This window comes from Polyodon spathula, chromosome 3 (genome assembly GCF_017654505.1).
Source record: "Polyodon spathula isolate WHYD16114869_AA chromosome 3, ASM1765450v1, whole genome shotgun sequence".
Classification (NCBI taxonomy): Eukaryota; Metazoa; Chordata; class Actinopteri; order Acipenseriformes; family Polyodontidae; genus Polyodon; species Polyodon spathula.
Window position 1 is genome coordinate 25,658,960 of NC_054536.1, and position 23,732 is coordinate 25,682,691.

The 23,732-nt window shown below is 38.6% G+C and overlaps 1 protein-coding gene across 3 annotated transcripts in view; it reads left to right on the plus strand.

Annotated features, from left to right (window-relative positions):
- The window catches only part of LOC121312910 (oxysterol-binding protein-related protein 10-like), a 130,248-nt gene that overhangs the window by 91,392 nt on the left and 15,124 nt on the right, over positions 1-23,732 (plus strand). For all 3 annotated transcript variants that reach the window (XM_041244815.1, XM_041244813.1, XM_041244816.1), the window contains 2 exons: positions 4,784-4,930; positions 17,460-17,955. In XM_041244815.1, the coding sequence (XP_041100749.1) occupies positions 4,784-4,930; positions 17,460-17,955 (643 nt within the window). The remainder of the gene's footprint in view (positions 1-4,783; positions 4,931-17,459; positions 17,956-23,732) is intronic.

A 23,732-nucleotide genomic window follows, 5' to 3' on the forward strand; every position in this document is an offset into this window, starting at 1 on the left:
TGGGCTGCAGCCAGTTCACATCTTTTCACTGCCATTACAACTGCACACACACACGCACACGCACACACACACACAGACACACGTGTCACTCTCTTCGGATTGCTGCTTTACAGGATTACTAGACCTCATTTTTTTCCCTTTGTTTCCATCCAGCAGATATTGTTTTATAAAGATTTATGCTATCCATACTACCACTACCATTACAACTGCACACACCACCGGGGGACTTCGCACTATATTTTTATTTAGTATTTCTAACTCCAGTCAGACAAAACTCCACACAGTCAACAACAAAGTAAATATTTTGGCACTTTTTTTTTTTTTAAAGGCATATTTATTTCTTAAAAAGGTGTTTTACAAAGTGTGGACGTCCCCACAACGTTGTTTTTTCAGGAGTTACTATCTTTGTGGGGACATTTTCTCAAATTTTGCCCTCACATTGATAGTAATACCTGCACAAACACGCAGACACACACCCACACACGTCACTAGCTTCGGATTTCTAGACCTTTTCTTTTTTTTCCCTTTGTTTCCATCCAGCAGTTGTTGTTTTGTAAAGATTTATGTTATCCTTACTGGTAAGTGCAGCAGAACAAAGGGGAATTCAACGAATGGCTGGGGATCCATTATGTGCTTTTGTGATCTTTGCGTCTCTTTTTTAAAGTAGAAGCGACCGGGACATAATGTGATTCCTGTGTAATTGATTTGCTCCAGCCTCCAAGGATTTTTTCTTTTATTTATGAAAGGACCCGCGGAGTCATCTGTGCATTTTTTAGTTCTTTCTTACAGATGATTTTTTGGTTGATGCTTATATTGATTTTTTTTTTTTTTTTTTCCAAATGGACAAAACATTTCTCCTCTCTCCATTAGAACCATAATGTCTTGAGGGAAGATGTGTTTTCAGTACCCAAAGAAACCATGTTTTAAATGTCTGATTTAGAGTTAGTATAAGAAAGACTCTCTGGAAGAAGGAGGCTTTAAAAATAACTGCACATTGTGCACATGCCAGATGCCTAATTTGGATCTTACATTTTTTTTAATTGAAAAAAAAGTGGAAATGCTTATTTTAGTAAGAATCTTAACCTCTTAACTCGTTAGCATTTCTTAGTGTGTACCACTTCCTTGCTGGTAATCATTTGACATGTCTGAGAGTGTAAAATACTCCTAACATTTTCATAGACTACTGACTGACTGGCCAAAATGTTGCAGGTATGTGTTGTCGGTGAATAGCTTGGACAGAATTTTAGGAAGTGAGCCGGAAAGAACTGCTTTCACTTGGTTAATGGATTCTGTGAAGTTAAGAAGCTGACCTAGAAATAGAAGCCTCAGTCTTAAGATTACTGCCTGACGAGATCAGAAATCTGTTTAATATAGGTGAAAGTTGTAATTCAATATATATCTTAATGCAAAGTTGGGCGGTGAAGTTGTATGATAATGCTATGAAAGCAAATGAGCATTTACTTAAACACATACAGTGTAGTATATGATTAATACTGAGTCTGTTGTGATACTGCTTCTATCACCCTCCCTTATATTCCCACCTACTGCAGGATGTTAAATTTTACTTTTTTTCTTAAACCTGGTATTCATTGCTAGGTGTGTGAGAGCATCTTTTCCTGGTCCATGTAGTCATCTTGTGATAAGTATGTTTTTTGCAAGCTTTTGGGAATCGTGCTGTTGCTACTGCTTTGGGAGAGCACTCCAGAGAATACAGTTCATTTGTAGTTGTTTGTACTCTATATAATATAATGATCTGGTTCTTCATGATTTTCTTCAGTACAAGTGAGTGACATAGGCACCTTCAATAGGTAGCCACCTGTGTTAGGCACCCACAAATGTTTAGCATATTTTATTTCTTAAAATAGCTTAGGGGAGGATTCAATAAAAATAGAAATGAAAGTAACATTCAATCAAACTTTCCAAAACTTTCCAAATCCATTATATCCTATGTGTCCTATAGTTTTATGCATAGTTGTTTGGGGATGTGTTTGGGGTGTGCAGTGATCTGCTTATGAGACTTATGAGACTTCAAGGTTTGACCTAGTTATTCACATTCTCTTCTTCAGCACTACAGTGTTACATCAATGTATACAACATAATAACATGTTTTCTGTCTTAATGGTTATCTACCAGCTGATGTAGTTCTAATGTAGTATCTGTACTCGTATGAAAGGATTCTTTAAAGCAAGTAACAGCTGTCATCAGGTGCAAAAAAAAAAAACCCTTGATGAAAGTTCTGTACAATTATATAATATTATGCAAAATCACTATTGCTAGGGCAAGTTGTTAAAATGAATTCCGATTTTTTTATTTACTGAAAACCATTAAAACATTTTTTTTAAGTAATACTGGGGGATTTTAATCAGCATTTAAAAGTAAATCATTTGGAATCAGGAATAAAAAGTGGCTTGAATAGAAATATATATGTATGTATATGTGTGTGTTTATGTGTAATTGTATTTTATTACTAAATTATTAAGTACTGTAGTAGATCAGTAATTTCATGGATTTTTTTAATTAGGATAAATACAGTGCAAACGATTGCTTCAAATCAGTTTTTGTGGCAGGATGTGCTAAGGTTTGTTTTGTAATGCTAATTTGTAGTATACTGCCACACTGAAGTTGTACAGTAACTTGGACTGAATGTGAAAATTATATATCTATATCTGTCTATATATATATATATATATATATATATATATATATATATATATATAGACAGATATAGATATATAATTTTGAGTGAGCACTACAGGATGTGTGTTAGCTTTTTGCATTGTATTGCTACTGTATGTATGTAACTGGACTCTCGGTTACCCTGATAACGGAGGTTTATCTTGAATGATATAAACTGGTATGGAGTTGTGTTCTCTGTCTGTAGTCTTACACATACACAGTGATAATCCTTTTCGTCACTGTTACCTTGGCATTTGCCATTTGGGTTCCGGTTGGACACTTGGGATGCTACAGTGTTATTTCAGCAACATGCGCAGACAAAGGTATTGAAAAATATTGCCAGGTAGCCAAAAAAGCTGTCAACTTTTATACCTGGCAAACATACATTCAGTTGCTGCTTTTGGCTGCCTCAGAGGGGTGGCTTTTTGTAGTTATTGCAGAGGTTTCTTGGTGAGGTAAGGTTTAATCTTGATTAGGAGACATTTGCGAAAATTGCTGCCTTGGCTTTCTGCTTCGACACACCGTTTATTGTGGCATAGTGTTGATTAAAGGGGGTAGCAGCCCCATCAATTTCAGACATTTGTGTTTTGTGTGTGGCGTTACAGACATACGTTAGCAGACCTTTTGGAACAGGATGAGGAAAATTGGGGCAGTTTTACTGCCTTTTAAAGTGAAAAAATGAGTAGACTTTCCCCCACTATGCCATCCACCCACATATTCCAGCATAACCTACATGAGTAAAACATTGATTGAAAGCCACCCACCAGGACAGGTTTCAGAAGAGGGTATCTTCTGGACTACTAGTCTCGTTGTAATTAAGCTGACTGATCCTGGGTGTCACATGACCTGAGGCAGGGGGTGGAAGGGGGATGGGGGCAGTTGTAGATTAGGGAATAAGCAGCATCACTAGTTTTCAGCCCACGTGAAGACGAACAGTCAGCATCCAGCTTCAGGCAGCACACTCTCTCTCACTGTCTCACACACATGCTGGATGGCTCTCCTTGCTCTGACTACCGCAGGCAGACAGCACTAGCAATGAGGTCAAGCTGGATGAAAGGGAAGCCCGTTGTTACCCAGGCATGTCATGTAAGTTTTACAAGAACTGGGGGTCCAACTTGGCAGTACCTGAAAGGGGATGATAAGCAGCTCTGCAAGGGGATGTAAAGCAGTTCTGAATGGGGGTGAAAAGCAGCTCTGCAAGGGGGTGACTTGGTTATACTATAGAAGGTTCCATTTAAGCCAAAAAGGGCACGTTAGCTTAAGGCTGGCGTAAACTTTTATGTAAATTTTATAGGGTTTTTATTAGAAATTGCACTGTGATAGGGGAAATTATATTGATTATATTGATTGCACGTGTTCTGTGTAGTTATATTGTGGAACAATCTAATATATATAATTTTTTTTTTTTTTTTTTTTGAGTGTATCTCTGTACAGTATAGGTTCTATTAAAAGGTATGTGTTCAGTTTACCAATCATTGATGAGTGCAGTGCTCATAGTCAAGCACCTGCAAATATCCACACAAAAAAGGTAGGCTTACTTATTTCTTGATACCATACACTGGTGGTTTTAAAGTTTAGATAAAGATTGTCTATATGTCCCACATTTTGTTATTTATCTAGAAAACTGCTTGTCCAATTCTGATGAAAATTGCTAATGACATTCTTTAGCTCACACTATTGTGAATCATAATCTGGGGGTGTGCAGTATGAATTTTTACATGTGCGTATAGTGAATGGTGATCATGGTGATCTTCTTTTTTATGTTACTGATAGATCTAATTTTGTATTTGAGAATGAATGGCACCGACATGCTTGTTTTCACAAAGTTCCTCAGTAGTTGAGCAGGGCATGATAGCCCTTTTAAAATCAGCAGAATTCAATTTAATATACAGGACAAACCAACAAGACAAGTCCCCTCCGCTTTGTGGGTAGTTAAAATCTCACAGCACAGTTCGGATCATAGGAAGATAAAACTACCCAATATAAAACCTGTAAGATTTTTTATTACTCCCCAGTTGGGGTGTTTAATGGTGTTTGGCTGCACAGTACTGTAGTCTATTTATCTCTCATCCCATCCATACTGACCTGTCTTTTCTTCCTGCTCCAGCCCCCAGGTTCAGAGGTGATCGATCTGAATGAGGAGGTGACTGACACAGAGGACAATGAAGAGGAGGATCTAGGAGTCATGGACGATCAGCGAAGCATCATCCTTCATCTCCTCTCCCAGCTCAAGCTGGGGATGGACCTCACCAGGGTAGGTAAAGCACAGCACTAGAGAAAGTGCAATACATCACCATACAGGCTACAGCAGCACTACTGTCCCTTACAGAGGTAACATTGGAATACCTTTAAAATACAGTTAGCATTGCCTTAATGAAAACTGATCCTCATCATAAATAGCCTACAAAGTGAATAGTGACATTTAAGACTAAAAACATTAAAAAAACAGTAAATTCGTGTCTTTTAAATTAGGTCCCCTTAGTAGGGGATGACGCTCCAGGTTAGGTTTTGGGTGAGTGAGTAATTTATTCTCCAATTTAAACACCATGGGGCTGATGTAAGAATACATGCAAGGTGATTTGCAGCTGCTAAACAGCCATATTGCGGCCAAAATCTGTGTTTTGTACACACAGTGTTTAGCAGCCATAAAGTGGGAGTTTAGTGGCTACTAAAAATGCACCGTTCTGCACCCATTAGCAGTTTGATTAGCACACTAGCAATTTGCCATCATGAATCCGTTTTCAAATGATGTTCAGATGAAGAAAAGAGCCTGGAATTGTGTGGGAATCCAGAATACTAACCGATGCAAACATTATACAGTCAGCACCGCTTTATCGGGACACTTTTGGAGAAGTAAACAGTAAACCTGAATAAGCGGCTGTCCCAGTTAAACAAGGTGCATTTAGGACAACATTAGTCACGCTTTTTTGTTTCTAAAGGAAAAGAAAAATAAGTAATTTACACAACTTATGATTAAGTGTTAAATACATAATTTAAAATACGAGTCAATTGTTTTTTTTAAATTCCTAAACAAAATAAATCGCTGTTTTCTGTTTCTACATGAAATGAAAAAGAATGAAATCACATCTTATTACAAGGCGAGGCACCTACAATGTTGACACGCCAGCTTTCTTTGGAACTTCAAGAGTTCAACGTGGTTTATGCAATTTAAGCAAGTCACAGCGTAATCACGAACTCGCTGCACTGTGCTACGCGAACCTGTCTTGATCTGAAAAGAGATTTCCATTCATCATTTGAAAATATTGTATCCTAATTAAACAAAATAAATAGAATTGGGAAGAACCGCCCCCGAGAGTTGTAATCATTTTAAGCACAAATCCCGATTATAAGTATCCCGATTAGGCAGTGCTGACTGTAAAGAGATGTAAGAATTTAACTTGCACTTGGGCAATTGCTGACCCTCCAAAAATTGTGCACCTCTTGTTACAAGCAGAGCTATATACAAACATACCTACAGAGACCTGTCAATGGTTGCTAGGCAATTTTGATTTTGTACTATTTCTGTAAATCTTCCTTTCACAGTCTCTTGTGCTCTCCCTTTGCAAGACGTCAGACATGCTCCCTAAAAATTTTAAAACAAAAAAAATACTTTTTTTTTTTTAACTGTACTGATATTGCACTAATGCAAATAAAAAACAATAGTACAGTTCACTCCATTTATAAGAATTACTGATACAAGAATCAACCGCATATAGTGATCAAAACCACTGGGATCAAATCATTCCTATACAAACATTGCTAAAATACTCTGCTTGTAAGAATCAAGCAGTCTGCTTATAAGAATCATTTTGGGGCAAACTGACTGCATGTAATATGATACTGCATCAAGTGTAATGAGTGTACAACCATAAAGCAGTTTTTGAATTTGAATTGTATCACATCTCGTGTGTTTAGGTACGTACACAGCGTGTGCAGTATAATCTCTGGTCCGCAGTGACTCCCAGTAGAAAAAACCAAGTCGTGCAGTTTATGTACGCAGTGGTGGAGGTGGGTGGGATTGGGGAGCTCTGCATCTCCGCTTAATGAAAAACTGACATTTGCATCACAACTGAAAAAAAGCAAGCCACAGATGTTTAAATGCAGTGATAGCCCTGACAGTAAAATACTGTAATGTAATTTTAGTTCAAAGGCCATTACATGTAACACTGCACTGCAGTTAAGATGATCGCTTCTCAAGTATACTGTAGTAAAAAATGGATTTCTGCAGCCTTGAGTAAACAATCATGATCATACAACAAGTTGCTCACCCATGAGAACTTGTTTTGATTGCTTTGATATATTGTCCTCAGTGATTGAGCACCAATGGCATTTGTATACTGCATTTAAACTGCTGATGCGTGGAGGAATGCTTTTGCTAATTGTAATCATGTTGGTCCGCTTTTAAGAATCAACCGCTTATAAGAATCAAATCTTCTAGGGTGGATGTGATTCTTATAAACGGAATGCACTGCATTGTATTGCTTATTGAACGTCCTGGTCTACTTTGTGGGGAAAAAATACAATTAAAAAAACATTAATGTCCGTATCAGTGCTTGCATGCTTTGTCTCATGTACAGCTTTTTTATCAGAGCCCTGCTTCGCCTCAGTTACTTCAGAAATATTTAACGTACAGCAGCTGGTTTAACTGTCAATGAGGATGAGAAAATCTAGTTTAAAGGGTCATCTAGTGAAAGTGCAATATATTGTTTTTGTCACATTTTCATCACTAGGCCTGCTTTTAACTGCATTTATGTTTGTTTAGTACATTTGGTTTCAATTCAACAAAATGGATGTGGTCTAGAGTGCTTTTTTTACTTAAAATGTAAGACATGCAGTTGAAAGCAGTAATATGGGTCAAATTCATAAATTTGTCATTCATGAGTCATTGAGTACGTTTTGGAAACTTCTGCAAATTGTTACTATGTATGCAGTGAAAATCTAAAGCTTTTTTTTAACAGCTTACAGATGCATATGGTTTCAAAAGTACTTCGTCAAATGAACCAGTTTATTGTTCAATAGCCGGTCAAGAGTGTTTTAAAGGTACCTGTAGTGGTTGTGAATATAGAATAATTTCAGTAGAACACATGTGGCTGAAAACTTTTTGACTCAATTTAAAGCCCCTGCTTGGCCAAATTACGATGTAAAAACATTAAAGCAACGTTAAGCTTGCATTTGGTCTCTCATGTAGCGCACAGGATATGACGTCGGGTCATTGATTTCCCCATTTCTGAACACTGTTAGTCTATAGCTGCAGCTAACAAAATAATTTGCGACAGCATTTATCTGATTATTATGGATGAAAAAGGTAAAATAGAAGAGTACTTATATGAGCCGTTGAGGTCCGACTGCCCGAGTTTAACTTTGTCAGTCAGCAATTGTTAATATTCAGATGAGGATAACGGGGAGGAGTCTGCCACCAGCCTAATCCGAGAAAACTGAGCCAAGAAGACTCCAAATGCTTGGTGCACTTGTAGTAAATGTGTTTTATGGAAACACTGCTGTAATAACTTTTCTCTATGTGTAAATCATTTTTTATACTAAACCATACTATGTACATAAAATTGCAGCAGAGAGTAAATTATAATTTCTAGACAGGAGAGTTAGAACAGAGAAAACAGCATGCAAGCCTGCTACACACATATGCGAAAACAGTGAAAAACTGGCATTCCCCAACTGGAAAATGATAGTAAAGAGAAAGCAGAATAGTTCTCTTTTTTTCTATAATTCATGCAAGTGCTCTGCTTTTTCAAGCTTTTGTAAAGGGCTACAACTAATAATAAAGCACATCAAAGGCCTCATTTATGAAAGGGTGCAAAACTTTATGGTGCACGATAATTGCAATTATAAATAAATAAAATAAATAAATGCATGATAAGGTATTTAAATGAAGTACCCCACTCTGAATAATGAGATGAGCTTCATTCACCCCATATTTACTAAAGGGCAACAATTGTATTGTGCACATTAAAGTGAGCAGATTTGTTGGTCTGATTCACAAACGTGAAATAAATACATCTTGCTGAATTACTTGGTTATGAAAATTAGTTTGAACAGATAAATCTGGCAGCAAGGGCCATTTAATTTAAGACTGTTCATTTGGTGGGCCGCACTAACAATGCTCCTTACGTGTTCTAATTCTGCAACTTATCCAGTGTAAGAAAATTGGCACTTCTGCGTTTCTTAAATTTTTTCCAGCACACTGCTAGCCAAACCACACTTTTTCTCAGTCATATATGGTAATTCAGCACTTTCCGTGGCTTCTTGAAGTTTAAAAAGTCCTTTCCTTTTGTTGTGACTCCATAACGTCTTTAATTTCCAGTGAACTGGAAATACATTGCTTTGTGCTGTAGTAACATTGTGTGGTATAGTCTTTCATAACTGCAAATCAGACATGCTGAGTTGTCGTCAAAATTATTCAGTGAAAAAATAATCATCTGGCTAACGATTTTGGAATCTTCTGTGTTCCACCGCCACCTTTCGCTTTCAAGACATCTCCATTTACTTTTTTGCTACTGATTTAAAATTTTACACAAAGTAAAATAAAAAGTTTAAACAAGCCTTCTCTTCGCTATCCTAAACAAAATTATGTTCGTGAGGAAATGGATCCTGTGTGCTAGTTGATTGGCTATTGTACTATCTCTGTGAGCTGTGATTGGCTTAATGGTAATGTCACTCATACAATTTTGAATACACGTGTTATATTAAAGAGGTGGGTTGTTTTAAATAATTCCAAAACAATAAAGTACGTTGATGCAATTTTATAAACGAATGGCTGGGCCGCCAAAAATTGCCCCGCGGCCATATGTTTGACACCCCTGCTTTAGAGTATTAATTATTTATGTTAAGCTATATGTCATTCAGATTTAACTGCAGCCTATTTAATAAACAGTGATTTACACCAAAAGAAAAGCCCTGTTAAAGCTCACAGGGAATTATATTAAATTTCCTACAGAGGATAGACAGGATTATAGAACGTGTGCTATTGATTGCACTCACATAGCACTGTCACCTCGATCCACGGAGCCTGCTCTGCAGGGCGGAATTGTGAATAGAAAGCCTGTAATACTAGTATCTTGGACTTCTGGTGACATTGAACTTCGGTCTCGTCATTTATCTTGTCCACTTTGATGTAATTTATTCCTTATTGTTAATAAATATGATTGAGTTATATGCAGTGACCATCATTTTGATGATTTCGTCATGCTAATTTTTTTTTCTTGTTGGCAAATACTGTTGGCATCTCATCCGGTTTTAGCCTCGTCTTGCATTCGTACCCTGCCTGCATGTTCCTTTTGTAGCATTCAGGTTCAAAGTGGTCCTCACACACAGTGTATGCCCTGTTCTCAAATTATGTAGTCATTTTTTCTGCTATGATCTCCCATTCTGAATAGGCTTTGGCAAACAAAATAACAATTTTTGTCTTAATTGTACGCTTAGTATTCAAGCACCTGAAAGCTTTGCACTCCGCCAAGTCGCATGCTATGGGTTTTCATCTCTGCATCCCATAAATCCATGCGTTCAACTTGTGGCCTATCAGGGAAATCAACGACTTGACATCACATCGCTGCCTGAAAGGCTCCAATATGTCAACTCCCTCAATTGTCACTTGACACAGAAACTGGACAAAGAAATTTAAAACCTCACTAAACACACGACTTGTTGACTTAATCGGTGCAGCAAGAAGCATTTCTTGGATATGCAGAGTACAAAGAAAGCTTTGTTATTTTTGGGTACAGGTACCCTTTAACATACAGTAGACTGAGAATCACTAATAACCTCCTAATGCCATAATATGTTGCTCACAGAGTTGGTGGAGGCCAGTTTATCAGACCTGTTCAGTTTGCTTGATCACATGTTTAAACTACCTGCTGAGATCAGAAGTAATTCACGATGACTGGTGATTGGAGTGATGTCTCTGCTAACGCTTGATTGGTAACTTAGTGACCACATCACTTGATTTGAACATCAGTGCTCTTAAATGCCCTTCTTAGCCACCTTACTTTGTTGTTCTCTGTCAAGATAATAGGAAATGGGCAGACAATGGATCCTGATATCTGTGATTCATTATTGGGCACAAGTCGCAGCTGGCTCGAAGTGCCATACCTGCAGCCTTCTCGATTTGAAAACAACCTGTCAAGTCCATTGTTGGAAATAGTAATTTTTTGTTTCCTTGTGTCTGCTTAGATTTTTCAAGCTGTTCGATAATTGTAAAATATAAATACGTTGCATAGATAAAATGCAACGGCGATGTGTAAAGTGATTGGATATCTAAAATAGAAGAAAAAGAAGACTGAACCAGGGATAGCACTGGCAGTCATTGTTATTAAAGGAAAATATGTGAACAGAAGCAATACTGAGTGTATGAAAAACAACTGAAATAAAATGAACTGTGATGGTGAGGCTCCACTGATGTGGCTCTGTTAGCACAGCATTATTAGCTGTCAGTCTTGAGTGCCTATAGTTAATAATTTCAAAGTAGTTTGCAAGTGAAGGTGGGTTATACTTCAACCATCGCCAAGAGGCGATTGTCAAGTCCTGCAACTCTCTGGTCTTATAAAGGAGGTGCTGTCTGGGTTTGTTTTCACTGAGCTGCTGTTAAAGCTGCTGTCGGACTAAAGTACCTGGCTGACTGACTTCTCCTAAAAAAGTATAGTGTAGTGCAGTGTGCATTGGGACTAGTATTGAAAGTGTGATGGGGCATTGTGAAAGCACGGTGAGGCAGAGAATGGTAGAGCATGGTAAATCTCGGTAAACTAATAGTACAAAGTTGGTAAACTGCAAAATTACAATACATTGCAAAATTAATACACTAGAGTATTAAGAACCGTGCAATGAGTTTCCTATGCTTGTCTGTTGATTTGTACCCATGATTAAGGTAAGCTCTTTAAAACACGTGAATCAGGGACTGAAAGAGTGCAGAAAGAAGTGCCTGTGGTTTTCACTGTGGTTATTTTGTTGTAAAGGGTTTATCAGTGCTTCTACCCTTGGGAAAGAGTTGTGATGTTTTATTACTGAAATTAGCTGCTGAAGAAGTGGAAGTAACCCTGTCCTCTTTTTCTTGTTAATGTAAGTAATAAAACATGCCCCCTGAGGAAGGGTTGTCCATTAAACATGTGGGCTATTTTAGGAGTATTTTGTTCTGTTTTAGGACTGCGTTGTTTAGATTGTGAGTGCATCTTAATTTTAGAATCTGTTTAGGACACATTGTTTGAAGGCTTTAGAATATTATTCTCATATGATGCATCCCAGTGGCCCAGAAGCATAAAGAACACCAGGATCCTAATTTTAATCAGATAAATAGTATTGTGGATGACCTAGCTGAAGGCATTTTTTCGGCATTAAAAATAAGGTCTGATCTAGGCTAGATAATATACTAGTCAGTTACTGCTTATCCACCCAGCTGCTTATCCCGCGATTTCCACGTGGAGCGATTTCCACGTGGAGTGCATCTGCAAAGTTTAACATGTCTTTTTTTATAACGTGCTTCAATGACATGCAAGTCCAAATTTTTTCACTCCTGTATACACACAGCTGAGTGTGAAAAGGATGCCTGTGTACGTACAGAGAATAAAACAAGGAGATTTCTTTATTTATTTGTTGGTGCTAAAGGCTGTAAGGAAGCCTTGTCAGGTTTGGTACTGGTCAAAATGACCTATTTATTTATTGTACCTACACTTCACAGATAGTAATTAATATAACAGCACTATACACCCATGCCCTAAACTGGGGAAGATACTGTATATTGCGTGATTGAAAATTTGCAAGGCAAGTTTTCTGATGTATATGTGCTAGATAAAGATGCGTCTGCTTTGAATTCTATCATACAAAACATTATTTCCAAAATAACCAGCGTCACTGTTGTGCCTTCCTGAGGTGTCGTGAGTGCCCATATAGTGACCCCTGCAAAGTGCCCCTCTCAGCCCATTCCAGACATAAAGGCAAGCCTCACTTTGGTTGATCCCTGGAGTCAGCATCGTCACCAGTGTGTGTGCTGATACGAGTGAGGCCGCAGATTAGCTGATACCTGGAACAAGCATTACACTTCAGCCATCAACACTCTATTCATGTTGACACAGTGATGCTTTCTTCTATCCTAGGTCATGTACACTATCAAGGGTTATATTGGAATCAGTACCATCTCCCAAAATGCCGGCTGAGTCTATAACCATAGCCATCACTGGGAATTTCATTTTTAAAACACTGAACAGAGGATATAGTACAATATTAGTTGTATTAGCATTGCTGTCTAAGCCTGTACACAGCTTTCAGGAACATTAGCTAAAATGACAGCTGTGTGTCTGTGCTTCCGTTTAATAAGAAGCAACCCAATAGGGATTGTCGCCACTAGGCAGTCAGCTAATGCTAAAACGTAGATTTTGATTGACATGTTCTGCCATTTATGTAGGGTGTTATTGTGTTTATCTTTTTCCTATTTTCTGTGTTTATTTTTTTTAATAAATATTCTGGCTTTTTTAGATATCCAAATGATAGTGTTGGCTGAATTGAGATTATGTAGACAATTCAACATTATTGTGGCCCAGTTACTACATCCCAGCTGTTGAATATTGTGCCACTGTGCATCAGTCAGCACCCACTTCAGTGTATTATCCCCCTTGGAGGCGATTGTACGGTGTACGTACATTTTTCCATATGTCTGGAGAACTCCTTGTTGTCTTGTACACGATTTATGACCTTGGTTTGTCACAGTCATAGTGTTTCTCAAGCTTGAGCAACAACGCACAGCATGCAGAGTATCTGAGTCAAATATCTTTGTACATAAGTATATGTGCTCCTCTGTTATATTCACATGTAGGGAATAATAAAACAGAAATGACACACTAATATGGACCAGGTTTCACCTCCAGCTGTCTCAGTGAGGTTTAAAATATCTAACATCAGTTACCAGAATGTAAAATAGACCATTATAAAATACAAAGAGATACCTTTAAGAATAAAGAAGCCTTTTACGCATCGCCTGTGAAATTTTTCCAAGCAAGAGCTGAGCTGACGACAAAGAGACAGTATTAGAGTGGTTTTCTTCAGAGACAGAAAGCCCATCAGAGATGCTCATTAAGCATTGTTCAGCAGAAAGAAAAGCTAGTTTAGACAGGGCCTCTTTATCATTCTGCATTAATTATCATATCTGGAGAACTGTTTATCCAATTCAGTCACAAAAAATAGCTATGTTATACTTTGATCACAGCATGCAGATATTTTATTTTTTATTATATATTATTTAATGACACTGTGTAACAAAAAAAAAAAAAATGTTTTTTTGTTCCTGGGTAGTAAATGTTATTTCCTAATTGCTTATGCCTCAGAAGTATAGAACATGGCTATTATTCCCCACAAACTTTGCTTTTGTGACCAGGACAGTGATATTTCAAAATATCACTATTTCCAATGGGAAAATGTGTGTCTTTTCGTTCACATAAAGTCAGAAAAAACAACATATGAATCCAAATTAACATGTATTTATACTAAAGTAATACAAAGATGACTACAAAAGATTTAGAAGTGAGTAGTTTTTCGAGTAATAGCCATTTTCTATACTTTTGAGGCATAAGCAATTAGGAAATAACACTTACTACCCAGGAACAAAAATTGTGTTACATAGTGTTATTGAGCAGACGCTTTTATCCAAAGCGACTTTCAGAAATTAAACAAAATATAAAAGTATATAAGTTTCTAGAAATAAAAATGCAAATTAAACACATGTAAACAATATATACACAATAAATATAAAGGAAACTACAAAAATATACAGCGCCTAGAGAAAGTCTACACCCATTTTCAAAAAGTTGACATTTTGTTGCCTTATAGCCTGGAATTAAAATGCATTAATTATTTTTTTTTGTTTGTTTATCTACACATTCTACCCCACAACTTCCAAGTGAAAAAAATATTCTAAAAATTTGTAGAAAATTAATTCAAAATAAAAACTGAAATAGCTTGGTTGGATAAGTGTCCACCACCCCTTGTAATAGTAATCCTAAATTAGCTCAAGTGTAACCAATCGCCTTCAAAATCACACACCAAGTTAAGTGACCTCCACCTGTGTTAAATTGTAGTGATTCACATGATTTCAGGAGAAATTCAGCAGTTCCTGTAGGTTCCCTCTGCTGGGTAGTGTATTTCAAAGCAAAGACTCAACCATGAGCACCAAGGCGCTTTCAAAAGAACTCCGGGACAAAGTTGTTGAAAGGCACAGATCAGGGGATGGGTATAAAAAAATATCAAAGGCCCTGAATATCCCTTGGAGCATGGTCAAGACGATTATTAAGAAGTGGAAGGTGTATGGCACCACCAAGAACCTGCCTAGATTAGGCCGTCCCTCCGAACTGGTTGACCGAGCAAGAAGGAGATTGATCAGAGAGTCTATCAAGAGGCCAATACAGGCTTTTATGGCCAAGACTGGTCAAAGTGTGCATGTGACAACAATATCCCAAGCAATCCACAAATCTAGCCTGTATGGTAGGGTGGCAAGAAAGAAGCTATTATTCAAGAAAGCCCACCTTGAATCCCGTTTGAAATATGCACAAAAACACTCAGGAGATTCTGTAGCAATGTGGCAAAAAATGTTGTGGTCTGACAAAACTAAAATGGAGCTTTTTGGCCTAAATGCAAAACGTTATGTTTGGCGCAAACCCAACACAGCACATCACCCAAAAAACACCATCCCTACTGTGAAGCATGGTGCTGGCAGCATCATGTTATGAGGATGTTTCTCATCGGCAGGGACTGGGGCACTTGTCAGGATAGAAGGGATAATGAATGGAGCAAAGTACAGAGAAGTCCTTGAGGAAAACCTGCTGCCCTCTGCAAGAAAGCTGAAACTGGGGTGGAAGTTCACCTTTCAGCATGACAACGACCCAAAGCACACAGCCAAAGCTACACTGGATTGGCTAAGGAACAAAAAGGTAAATGTCCTTGAGTGGCCCAGTCAGAGCCCCGACCTAAATCCAGTTGAAAATTTGTGGCATGACTTGAAGATTGCTGTCCATCAACGCTCCCCAAGGAACTTGACAGAGCTTGAACAGTTTTGTAAAGAAGAATGGTCAAATATTGCCAAATCTAGGTGTGCAAAGTTGGTAGAGACCTATCCCGACAGACTCACAGCTGTAATTGCTGCCAAAGGTGCTTCCACCAAGTATTAACCCAGGGGGGTGGAGACTTATCCAATTATGATCTTTCAGTTTTGTATTTTTAAAATATAATTTTTTTCTCAATAAAAACTTTTTTCCCCTTAACAGTGTGGAGTGTGGTGTGTAGATAAGTGGAAAAAAAAATCCTCATTTAAGTGCATGAAACTGAGGCACTGACTCAACAAAATGTGAAAAAAGTTTAAGGGGGTGTAGACTTTCTATAGGCACTGTATATGAATAGCAATTTACAAATAAAGGTTGAATAAGTGGGTTTTGAGAAGACAGCAGATAGCAGTAAAAGACTGAACAGTCCTGAGGATAACCAGTAGCTGGTTTCACCACAGGGGGACAAGGGAAGAGAAGGTCGGCCAGGGTGTCCTTGGCTCACCACGCACCAGCGACCCCTGTGGTCTGACCGGGAGCCTGCGGGCTTGTCTGTAAGCTGCCCAGAGCTGTGTTGTCCTCCGATGCTGTAGCTCTGAGGTGGCTGTATGGTGAGCCTGCAGTGTGTAAAAGAAGCGGTCGGCTGACGGCACACAGTTCGGAAGACAATTTGTGTTTGTTATCGCCCTTCCCGAGTCACGCAGGGGTGTAACGGTGAGCTGAGGCTAAATTGGAAGAAAATAATAAAAATAATTGGCGACAACTAAATTTAAAAAAATAATAATATAAAAAAAAAATGCACAAGAATTAATTCAACTTCCCATTCAGAACAGAAACCAATATTCCGATAACTAATTTATCAAATTAATTTTACCATGTTAGTTTAGTTTAGACGTGATCTACCAAACTGACAATATGTTATCAACCTCAATTGATTCTATATCCAAATTACCTCAGAAATGGGGCAATGATCAAATTCTCTGCATTTATTACGCAACTGCTTTGAGTTACACATTCAATAAATAAAATACATTTCTTGCACGCTCCAAAACAGGAAGTTATCCACTAACTTGACAGTATTAGCTACAGTTAATTTCTCGATTCATAAAATGTTTTGTATTTGATATGTTGAATAAAGAAGTCAATCTTCTTGTATTTCGCAATAATTTATTTGTATAATCACTAGTCAGTATAAAACTCTCCACTAGAACCCAGCAGAATTGCCAATCAACTATGGCAGCGTTGGCACACAGTACATTACCGGTGATCTCAAGCAGAGAGGAGGAAGCAGTGCCCGGTGTCATGCCAGAGTTTGCAAACATTGGGGTCTTATTGTCGTAGAGTGGCTGTGAAATATCACCTGTAATCCTCCGAAGAGCATTCATGACCGCAGAGGTGTCAATCTGAATAAACGTTTATAATTGTATTACTTTATGCTCCATACCCCCCACAAACATACTTTTGAAACCAAAGCTACCAAAGTTACGCCACTGCTTACAATACTGGAAAAGGTTTTTCCATACATATATGCATACATGTGCACACACACAGCAACAATTATTTTCTCATATTATCTAAATTACTATTCCATTGCTAAAAATGATTCCTATAAATTAAAAAAATATATAACCTACCCCGCTAAATTATCGATATTATTTTTATCAATTCTTTTTAAAGAATAGGTAATGTAAACCTTTGACGGTCAGTCTGGTCTTTGCTTAATTTAACCAATTTGCGTGTCTCCCACGTCTCCAGGTTGTGCTTCCCACCTTCATCCTGGAGAAGAGGTCCCTGCTGGAGATGTATGCTAACTTCATGGCGCACCCAGACATGTTCATCACCATCACGGACGGTTCCAGCCCCGAGGACAGGATCATCAGCTTCGTGGAGTACTACCTGACCGCTTTCCATGAGGGTCGCAAGGGTGCCGTGGCCAAGAAACCCTACAACCCCATCATCGGCGAGACCTGCCACTGCTCTTGGGACGTGCCTAAAGACAAAGTCAAACCCCTGAGGACTTACAACACGTCTGCCATCCTCAAGGACCAGGCCAAAATCCAGGGCCTGGAGCCTTGCGGGGACCAGGCTGACTGCTACAAAGTGCGCTTTGTGGCGGAGCAAGTGTCCCATCATCCGCCTGTGTCAGGGTTTTACTGTGAGTGCAAGGAGAGGCAAATGTGTGTAAACGCACACGTCTGGACGAAGAGCAAGTTCATGGGGATGTCCATAGGAGTGTCCATGGTTGGGGAAGGTAGGTTTAATGCGGTATTTGTTGTCTGTTGTGACTTTTTATTATCTAACACCCCCCCCCCCTCCGCTCCCCCGATCTAACCATTGTGGACAGGAATATTATGGAGATGCACGTATGTTTTATATACAGAGAATCACTTATCCAATTGAGATCAGATTTGCCAGGGACAGAATCCGGGGTCATATGAAGGCTGTTAGTCTGCTGTCTGTCCGTTACACTTAATGTTTTAGAGATATCTTCAGAGCTGCTTGTCCAATTATGAAAAAACTGGGTAAGGACATCCATTGAGAGTTTCAGAATCTGGGGAGTTGGAGGATTATTGCTTATATATTTACTGCATCTGGCATTATTTTGGCTCAGAATTGATGTGAGACTACAGCAATTTTTTTTCTAAAGTGTTTTATTAAACTAAATGTGTTCCTCATCAACAAGGGTACAGGAAGCACACACGTAACACTTACATAATCCGTAAAGAGTTTTAAAGAAGGACCTTTATCAGTTACGAGAAACACCCCAGATCCCCAGTATGCAGGTACAGTACTCTGGATAATTGCATTGGCATGTCCTCTTGCCTAGTTGATTGCAGTTAAGTAAAGGCAACTGTATTAGGTTAGCAAATGCATTGTATGAAATCAGAAAATCACAGAGCTGTTTACTTTTTACTGTTTGCTCCAGTAATACCACATTCAATTTACCTCAAGGTTCTCCCAAGGCCTTTTCAGCCGGGCGTGCCGCCCGGCTGAAAAAACCTGATCTGCCCATCTTGCAGATGCTACTGTGCCTTTAACAATAAGGATTGATTGCACTTCTAGCAGACTAGATCACTTGCATATTTTTGGGTGAAAAGAACAATTTTGGAACCACATGACAGCTATGTTACATCTTGACGCAACATTTAACCAATCAGAGAGTTGAAGGGGCCGGTTTTCTGTGTTAAGCACTTTGAGAGGCTAAAACATTAAAATGACTGCTAAAAAAATACCAGAATATTTTCAAAGCAAAAATAGTGACAGTGAATGCGGGGTTTTCCAAATAAGCTGGCGATCGGCACAATCCACCGCCTAATACTATATTTGCGCAGGGTACTTTATTAAAAAATATTAAGATTATTTTCGGGTATTGTCATTCAATCCATTTTTTGTTGTATTATTGTACTGTAAGGTTATATATAGTACATAATAGCTATACATATGCACCAAAAAAAAAAAAAAAAAAGCTTATTCTTTTTTTTGTGATATTGTATAAAATATGTACCCAGGTGCTTGTGAGAGATATTGGGGGTTCATGTATAGAGGCTGTACGCTTTTAAGAAGAAAGGCATGATTTAATATCAACTGAACATTTTAAGAATCCATTTGCCCAACAGACACTATTAGCCTAATTACAACATTGCTCACTTCCTACTTCACAGCAGAGCACAGTAGTTGTTTTATTATGTAAATGAGTGTATATGCTTGTGGTTTAAGAGGGTGAGCTACACAATTTATAATGCACATTTTTAAGCTGCTGTTAAAATAATAGAGTTAAAATACAGTATACACCTAAACTGATTTTTAGGGAAGTAACAAGTAAACTCACAGTGCAGTTTCATTCAGCAATTCCAGAATCAGTCCAAGTCACATATAACTGAGTTGGTTGTATTCTCAAGTCTGTCTTCTGCAATGATGTCGCAGGAGAGACTTTGTTTCCAATTCAATCTGCTAAAAAATCTCTTAGAAATCTGTGTCCGCCAATTCATCATGCCAAGGAGTTTTGGCTTTCTAAGGGTAACTGGAACTTGTTCAGAGTGCATGTAAGGAGCAAATTAATCTGGCACTGCTTTAAAAATTAGATCAAGCACGTGGCTTCATTGTAGTGGGTAATGGTGCCCGGGTGAGAAAGTTGCATGTGAGAGGGTATAACAGACTGTCAAGGGTTGCAGGTTACAGATGACAAAAGCCTTCAATATGAGTCAACCATTCAGCAGAGTGTGCACGCTGATTAACAATCTTCTATTCTACGAATGCCCTACATGTGTTCCTTGAGAAGATTCCTGTTGGTCACTAAAACATTCCCCAAAGTAGTTACTTTTTCTACACAGAAAATAAATGTCCCTGTGGGATACAATTATAATGGAATTTTCCCCGCAAAGCGTATTTTGGATGAGCGAGACAATACCAATATAATTTGTATTATCAATGGCTTGGTTTACATGCAGCTTAGAAACTCCAGGTTCTCTCTCCATTGTCGTGAGAATGTGATGTAACATGCACATACCTGGCCACGGGCACAAGACAGCCTGTAACACAATTATTGGTTCCCCTGTCTTGTTGGCCTGAGGTCACAAGGCTGGCTCATGATATCCCTTTTGCGGGGCACCTCGGAGCTGACAAAACAAGGGAGCGAATATTGGCTCGATTTTATTGGGTAGGACTTCATACTGATGTATCAAAATATGTAGCCACATGCCCGGGTATGAGTGCGCCATGCCCCTTTGGTCCCACTACCGATTTTTTCCACCCCCTTTGAACGCATTGCAATGGACATAGTGGGCCGTTTGCTACCTTCTGATTCTGAGTATACGCATATATTAGTGATGGTAGATTATGCAGCATGATACCCGGAAGCAGTTCCATTGAGGTCCACTAGTGCTGCTGCGATAGCCACAGAATTAATGCAGATTATGGCTGGAGTAGGGATCCCCAAGGAGATTTTGACTCATCATGGAAACAACTTTCCATCTAATACGTTACAGCAAGTGTATAAAATATAAAAAATACGTCCCATCAGGACATCTGTGTTTCATCCACAGACGGATGGTTTGGTGGAATGCTTTAATCAGGCCTTAAAGCAGATACTGAGATGTTTTTTGTAAACCAAGAGCAAAAACATTGGGCATCGCTTATTCCCTCCGCTTCTTTCTGCAGTGAGAGAGGTGCCGCACAGTTTGACAAGGTTCTCCCCTTTCGAGCTATTGTACGGCTGACAGCCTCGCGGCATCCTTGATCTGCTGAGAGAGGGGTGGGAGGAGCACAAAGGCTTGTCCAAAAATGTAGTGCAGCATGTGCTTCTACTAAGAGATCCCCTGGATTTGGTTGGTCGTTTGGCCCAGGACAACCTCAGATCGGTTCAGCACCTGCAACAGCAGCATTACAATCAAAATGCACTCATTCGAAGCTTTCAACCAGGACACATAATCGAAATTATGAAACTAAATTATGTGCTAAATGACACAGGGCCATATGAAGTGATTCGGGATATAGGAAATTAGACAGCCCGATGGCCGTAATGAATGTGAAATTTATCATGTAAATTTATTAACTTCCCAAAACCAATACTCAGATGAGGTCGCTACTGGGGTTAGCCGGTTATTACCTCCACTTTATCCCTGAATATGCCACAGTGGTTAACCCCTTAGTCAACCTCACCAAAAAGAGTACACCAAATTTAATTAAGTAGTCAGTAGAATGTCAAGGGGCATTTGATATTATTAAGCAAAGACTCTGCCAGGCCCCCATTCTCATCACACCAGATTTCACCAAGAGATTCATCCTCCACACCAATGTGTCAGATGTTGGTTTGGGTCAGTCTTGTCCCAAAAGGTAGATGGAGTAGAATACCCGATATTGTATATCAGCAAAAAGATGTTCCCTTGGGGGCGCTACTCCATGATCGAAAAGGAGTGTTTGGGCATTAAATGGGCTACTCACTCTTTGTGATATTACCAGCTGGGACCTTCATTTGATCTCGTTACAGAACATGCCCCACTCAAGTGGTTAAGCACAATGAAGGACAGCAATGTCCAGATAACTGGTCTGGCATCTGGCATTGCTGCCTTTCATATACCACATGGTACACCGTGCGGGGAAAGACCTTCAAAATGCAGATTTTTTTTCCCGGGAAGGGGGAGTAATAGGAAAGGTAGATTCAGCTTCCTTTGGCTCCACTCTGAGCGGTGGGATATGTGACAGAAATAGAATGATTCTTGGTGGTAAATCTCCCTCCTGACCTGTGAAGGTGCTAAGTACAGGGAACAGAGTACCCTGGACCAGATGGCCTGAATTCAATCCCAGGGTTAAAAGGAATTCAGCCATCTAGAAATGGGACGGAACTCTGGTGCACTAACTCATCGACCCAGAAGGAAAACGATGTGGCAGCCGTGGATTGGAGGAGCGACTGCAGCTGTTTACCAAGAGGTCAGGTGTGACGTTACAAATAGGGAACGGAGTGACATGATCTGTTCCTTTGTTTATGGTTAAGGAAACAACCCGGAAGGACCTGTGTTAAAAATATTGTACGTGAGTGTTTTGTTTGTTCATCTCTAATTAATAGTTGTTGTTATTAGCAGACGGTTAATATATTCTGGAGCTGTCGCCAGAGGCCAGCACAAACCCGAGCATCACTACATCTGTTTAATGATAATAATTGTATTGCACCACAAACACTGCAGGATGCAGCCAGGACTGGTGACCGTGTTTGTATATTGTGTGTGTAACTGGACTGTGTTTATTGTTTGGGACTGAAAACCTTTTATTTTGAACAGTGCAATACACATTACTGTGTATTGACTGGGATTACTGCTTGAGGTCACTACAGTATTAAAAGCTTTTCTAATTGGATTATCACTGTCTTGTATGGTGATTAAGCACCGCATCACTTCTGCACCTGTACACTGTTAACCACTTTGCCACAGTCGTCTAGCCCATTGTAAAATCCACAACACAGGCCTGAATTCAGAGTGAACTATTACATCTATTCTTCTTCACATGAAAAAATGAAACAAAACTGCTGTATTTTTCTGAAACAGTATTTAACTAAAGATGATTTAAGGCAATTTGCAGTTGTAAAGAGCCCATTGTAAGCCTGTTCTGTTTTCTGTCATAATAGGCCTATCTTTCAACATTCTCTGGGCGACAGACCGGCACAGCTGACACTTTACCACTGAAGTGCACACGAGAAGACTCTGTCAATGTGCTTTCTACCCAGTTTTCTACACAGCTGAAGAAGGGCTTTTGTCCAAAACATCCTGAAATAAATTATTTCTTAATAATTGAAACATATTGTGTGCATCCAAAAAAAAAAAAAACTTAGTTTTTTTCATTTCTGTACACTGCAGTTATACTTCTATGATATATATATATATATATATATAGATATATATAATATATATATATATATATATATATATATATATATATGTATAAAGCAGTAGAAACTCATTTATTCACACCCCATTCATCCGTGACTTCAATTATCCATGGCTCCCTGACAAGTTTTATTTCTGAAATACAGTACATTATTGCCAATGTAGACTTACTGCCCGCGGTGCGTACACACACAACGATGCATGCGTTAGTCTAAAACCTGTGGAGCAGACACAAAGACAGCAGCGCGACAAATGGGGAGGATTAATTTCTTATTATTATACTATGAACAGCAGAAGGATGCTGATTCAGTACAATTAGTTCTCCTGATGCAGCTATTTTGTAAATTCCAGCAACATTGTTTTGCCTCGCTGAAACAAAAGACTGATGGACTTTATCAAGGTTCAAAAGAATAAGTTGCAACTAGGGATGTCACAATATGAAAATTCTCTCAGACGATTATCACGATAATTGTTATACAGCACAATATTTTACAAAGAACTACAAAAAAAAAGAATTCTTACAGATTTAAAAGGTTATAAACTATAATAAACTATTTATTAAGCTAAAACGTCTAATGTTGTACAACATTATAAACCAACTTGAAATATGGTGCTTAATTGTAATATAGCAGATTTACAAAACACTCAATAT